The sequence below is a fragment of the Oncorhynchus mykiss genome, chromosome 21 (genome assembly GCF_057628025.1).
Source record: "Oncorhynchus mykiss isolate SJ-2025 chromosome 21, ASM5762802v1, whole genome shotgun sequence".
Classification (NCBI taxonomy): Eukaryota; Metazoa; Chordata; class Actinopteri; order Salmoniformes; family Salmonidae; genus Oncorhynchus; species Oncorhynchus mykiss.
The window spans coordinates 1784001-1790000 of record NC_143042.1 but is presented as its reverse complement, the minus strand read 5'-3'; the positions used below and the strand labels follow the sequence as shown (position 1 = coordinate 1790000).

The window sequence follows — 6000 nt, the reverse complement described above, 5'->3', positions numbered from 1 at the left end:
AGGGACATAGACAGAGCTGTGTAGATCTCAGAGGACAGGACAGGGACATAGACAGAGCTGTGTAGATCTCATAGTACAGGACAGGGACATAGACAGAGCTGTGTAGATCTCAGAGGACAGGGACAGAGCTGTGTAGATCTCAGAGGACAGGGACATAGACAGAGCTGTGTAGATCTCAGAGGACAGGACAGGGACATAGACAGAGCTGTGTAGATCTCAGAGGACAGGGACATAGACAGAGCTGTGTAGATCTCAGAGGACAGGGACAGAGCTGTGTAGATCTCAGAGGACAGGGACAGAGCTGTGTAGATCTCAGAGGACAGGGACATAGACAGCGCTGTGTAGATCTCAGAGGACAGGGACAGAGCTGTGTAGATCTCAGAGGACAGGGACATAGACAGAGCTGTGTAGATCTCAGAGGACAGGGACAGAGACGACCGACTGACAAACAACCACATCTCTGTCCTTTTTAACGGTCAGTGCAGTTTCACAACAAGGAAGGAGTAAGTTCAGTACCTCCTGTTCACTGACTGACACAAAACACACACACACAGACAGAGTCTAGACTACAGTACCTCCTGTTCACTGAGCAGGGTGACACACACACACACACACACACACACACAGAGTCCAGACTACAGTACCTCCTGTTCACTGACTGACACAAAGCAGGGTGACACACACACACACACACACACACACACACAGAGAGAGTCTCGACTACAGTACCTGTTCCAGGTGGCGTTAGCCCCAGCTTTTCTCTGCTGTGTCCCTCTCTCCTCCAACGCTGCCTTGTCACTCTTCCCCAGGTCACTGAGGCTGGGGGAACTCATCAACTTCAACCTATGGAGAGTCCTCATGGTCAGAACACAACTCAACACACACAGAGAGAGAGAGAGAGAGAGAGAGAGAGAGAGAGAGAGAGAGAGAGAGAGAGAGCGAGAGAGCTCAGTGCTCTCAGGCTCAGACTGCAGGAAGAACTACGCTTACAGAGAGAGAGAGATAGAGAGAGAGAGAGAGGGAGAGGAAGAGAGATAAGGCAGGGGGAAGAGAGAGAGAGAGAGGTGTCCCTCCAGCAAGATGCAGTATACCCCCACACTCCTTACATCTCTCTCTCCTCCTCCCTCTCCTCCTTTCTCTCTCTCTCTCTGCACTGCTCTTCGGGCAGGGAGGCAGTCTGTCTCTGATTGGCAGGGAGGCAGTCAGTCTCTGATTGGCAGGGAAGCAGTCTGTCTCTGATTGGCAGGGAGGCAGTCTGTCTCTGATTGGCAGGGAGGCAGTCAGTCTCTGATTGGCAGGGAGGCAGTCAGTCTCTGATTGGCAGGGAGTTGCCGTGTGACCCTGCTGGTTATTATAGTGTTTTGTAGACAAACCAACTCCTCTCTCCTGCTGCTGTGCATATCCCTCCTCTGTTTCTGTTCCTCTCTTTCTTATACATATAGACATGTTGTAATCACACACACACACTTCCTCTTTCCAATGAAAATCAGCTCTTTTCACACCACACACACACACACACACACACACAGCTGTCTATAACAGACACATTAGCTAACTAGAGGGGACAGGAAACTCTCCTTAACCTTTGTCTGTTTCCCCTCCTCTCAAAGCACCTCTGTGTTAGAGGTCTCCTCCTCTCAAAGCACCTCTGTGTTAGAGGTCTCCTCCTCTCACTACCCTGTTCCTCTGTGTTAGAGAGGTCTCCTCGTCTCACTACCCTGTTCATCTGTGTTAGAGAGGTCTCCTCCTTTCACTGCCCTGTTCCTCTGTGTTAGAGGTCTCCTCGTCTCACTACCCTGTTCATCTGTGATAGAGAGGTCCCCTCGTCTCACTACCCTGTTCATCTGTGTTAGAGAGGTCTCCTCCTCTCACTGTCCTGTTCCTCTGTGTTAGAGAGGTCTCCTCCTCTCACTGCTCTGGTCCTCTGTGTTAGAGGTCTCCTCCTCTCACTGCCCTGGTCCTCTGTGTTAGAGGTCTCCTCCTCTCACTACCCTGTTCCTCTGTGTTAGAGAGGTCTCCTCCTCTCACTGCCCTGGTCATCTGTGTTAGAGAGGTCTCCTCCTCTCACTGTCCTGTTCCTCTGTGTTAGAGAGGTCTCCTCCTCTCACTGCCCTGGTCCTCTGTGTTAGAGAGGTCTCCTCCTCTCACTGCCCTGGTCCTCTGTGTTAGAGAGGTCTCCTCCTCTCAATGCCCTGTTCCTCTGTGTTAGAGAGGTCTCCTCCTCTCACTGCCCTGGTCCTCTGTGTTAGAGAGGTCTCCTCCACTCACTGCCCTGTTCCTCTGTGTTAGAGGTCTCCTCCTCTCACTGCCCCGACAGGCAGGAACAATGGCGACAACCACAAATGACAAGACTTCACAGCCCAGAGTGGGATGACTGTACACTACTGACCAACTACTGAGTGACTGACTGTACACTACTAACCAACTACTGAGTGACTGACTGTAAACTACTGACCAACTACTGAGTGACTGACTGTACACTACTGACCAGCTACGGAGTGACTGACTGTAAACTACTGACCAACTACGGAGTGACTGAGTGTACACTACTGACCAGCTACGGAGTGACTGACTGTACACTACTGACCAGCTACGGAGTGACTGAGTGTACACTACTGACCAACTACTGAGTGACTGACTGTACACTACTGACCAACTACTGAGTGACTGACTGTACATTACTGACCAACTACTGAGTGACTGAGTGACTGACTGTACACTACTGACCAACTACAGAGTGACTGACTGTACACTACTGACCAACTACTGTGTGACTGACTGTACACTACTGACCAACTACTGAGTGACTGACTGTACACTTCTGACCAACTACGGAGTGACTGACTGTACACTACTAACCAACTACTGAGTGACTGACTGTACACTACTGACCAACTACTGAGTGACTGACTGTACACTACTGACCAACTGCTGAGTAACTGACTGTAACACAAGTTGATACTCATACTGTGAATGAACTGGTGTCACGGAGATTTAAAGTCCCTCAAAAGCCTACAGTCATAAAACCCATCAATCAATAGACCACACGACTGTAAATCTAACAGGAACAACTAGAACGTAATCACTAGAAACAGCACTTACTCCAGTAAATAGATTGGTACATAGTATCCCCACTCCATGATGCAGCATTGATGTAGGACAGAGGTGAAGACAAACTACAGCCATCCAGACAGGACAGGGTTAAGTTTCACACTCCTCCCTCCCCTCCTCCCCCTCTCTATCCCCTCCCTCTCCTCTCACCTCCTTCTCTCTCCCCTCCTCCCCTCCTCTCTCCCCTCCTCATCTCACCTCATTCTCTCTCCCTTTCTCCTCGCTATCCCCTCTCTCTCCTCTCCCATCCCTCCTCCTCTCACCTCCTTCTCTCTCCCCTCCTCCACTCCTCTATACCCCCCCCTCCTCTCTCCTCTCCCCTCCTTCTCTCTCCCCTCTCCTCCAGACTGCACCAGCCAAACTAAGCTCTGTGAGGGCCAGTGAGTACCAGCTAACGATATACAAAGGATCTATTCAGCCCAGCCTGACGAAAGGGGAACGTTTTAAAGGTGACAAGCATATTTACTCTCCCTCTGTGTTCAGGAGAAGTGTGTGTGTGTGTGTGTGTGTGTGTGTGTGTGTGTGTGTGTGTGTGTGTGTGTGTGTCTTGTTTTGTTTGTGCCACAAGCTCAATACATTACCTTAACTACACAGCAGCATATTTCACTACTCTCCTCTATTAAAACCCACACTGCAGCTTAAAGAGAGAATGATAGAGAGAGAGAGAGAGAGAGAGAGAGAGAGAGAGACTGTAGAATGTTTCAGGGTCTATAGACAACATACTGTAGAATGTTTCAGGGTAAATAGACAACATACTGTAGAATGTTTCAGGGTCTATAGACAACATACTGTAGAATGTTTCAGGGTATATAGACAACACACTGTAGAATGTTTCAGGGTCTATAGACAACAAACTGTAGAATGTTTCAGGGTATATAGACAACAAACTGTAGAATGTTTCAGGATCTTCAGACAACATACTGTTGAATGTTTCAGGGTAAATAGACAACATATTGTAGAATGTTTCAGGGTATATAGACAACATACTGTAGAATGTTTCAGGGTATATAGACAACATACTGTAGAATGTTTCAGGGTATATAGACAACATACTGTAGAATGTTTCAGGGTATATAGACAACACACTGTAGATTGTTTCAGGGTATATAGACAACATACTGTAGAATGTTTCATGGGTCTATAGACAACATACTGTAGAATGTTTCAGGGTCTATAGACAACATACTGTAGAATGTTTCAGGGTCTATAGACAACATACTGTAGAATGTTTCAGGGTATATAGACAACATACTGTAGAATGTTTCAGGGTATATAGACAACATACTGTAGAATGTTTCAGGGTATATAGACAACATACTGTAGAATGTTTCAGGGTCTTCAGACAACATACTGTAGAATGTTTCAGGGTATATAGACAACATACTGTAGAATGTTTCAGGATCTTCAGACAACATACTGTAGAATGTTTCAGGGTATATAGACAACATACTGTAGAATGTTTCAGGGTCTATAGACAACATACTGTAGAATGTTTCAGGGTATATAGACAACATACTGTAGAATGTTTCAGGGTATATAGACAACATACTGTAGAATGTTTCAGGGTATATAGACAACATACTGTAGAATGTTTCAGGATCTTCAGACAACATACTGTAGAATGTTTCAGGGTATATAGACAACATACTGTAGAATGTTTCAGGGTATATAGACAACATACTGTAGAATGTTTCAGGGTATATAGACAACATACTGTAGAATGTTTCAGGGTATATAGACAACATACTGTAGAATGTTTCAGGGTCTATAGACAACATTCTGTAGAATGTTTCAGGGTCTATAGACAACATACTGTAGAATGTTTCAGGGTCTATAGACAACATACTGTAGAATGTTTCAGGGTATATAGACAACATACTGTAGAATGTTTCAGGGTATATAGACAACATACTGTAGAATGTTTCAGGGTATATAGACAACATACTGTAGAATGTTTCAGGGTCTATAGACAACATACTGTAGAATGTTTCAGGGTATATAGACAACATACTGTAGAATGTTTCAGGGTATATAGACAACATACTGTAGAATGTTTCAGGATCTTCAGACAACATACTGTAGAATGTTTCAGGGTATATGGACAACATACTGTAGAATGTTTCAGGGTATATAGACAACATACTGTAGAATGTTTCAGGGTCTATAGACAACATACTGTAGAATGGTTCAGGGTATATAGACAACATACTGTAGAATGTTTCAGGGTATATAGACAACATACTGTAGAATGTTTCAGGGTCTATAGACAACATTCTGTAGAATGTTTCAGGGTCTATAGACAACATACTGTAGAATGGTTCAGGGTATATAGACAACATACTGTAGAATGTTTCAGGGTAAATAGACAACGTACTGTAGAATGTTTCAGGGTCTATAGACAACGTACTGTAGAATGTTTCAGGGTCTATAGACAACATACTGTAGAATGTTTCAGGGTCTATAGACAACGTACTGTTTCAGGGGATTGTACAAAGACGAAGATATTCAGAGAGTTCAATATTGTAAATTGTACTCTACTCAATGTTCTGTTCTGTGTCACTATGCAAGGTAAAACACTAGGCCATATTAAAATCCCATCTCTCCCCATCCAACAACATCAGTTAAATGTATTCAAAAGCAGTTGGCCTATGTAATAGAGAACTAAATGTACGATAGAAGTTCACAGTGATGCCAGGTCTGTCCCACAGGGAAACACTAGTAGCATTGTGTCTGTGTGTGTGTGTCTGTGTCTGTGTGTCTGTCTGTGTGTGTGTGTGTGTGTGTGTGTGTGTGTGTGTGTGTGTGTGTGTGTGTGTGTGTGTGTGTGTGTGTGTGTGTGTGTGTGTGTGTGTGTGTGTGTGTGTGTGTGTGTGTGTGTGTGTGTGTGTG

The 6000-nt window shown here is 45.2% G+C and overlaps 1 protein-coding gene across 5 annotated transcripts in view; it reads right to left on the bottom strand.

Annotated features, from left to right (window-relative positions):
• LOC110514895 (proline-rich protein 5) overlaps nucleotides 1-6000 on the bottom strand; it is a 62867-nt gene that overhangs the window by 42850 nt on the left and 14017 nt on the right. For 4 of the 5 annotated variants that reach the window (XM_090213408.1, XM_090213410.1, XM_090213409.1 and 1 more), the window contains one exon: nucleotides 730-843. In XM_090213408.1, the coding sequence (XP_090069534.1) occupies nucleotides 730-843 (114 nt within the window). Of the gene's footprint in view, nucleotides 1-729; nucleotides 844-1106; nucleotides 1205-6000 lie in introns of those variants that run through there. The other variant, XM_090213412.1, reaches the window with a different exon arrangement.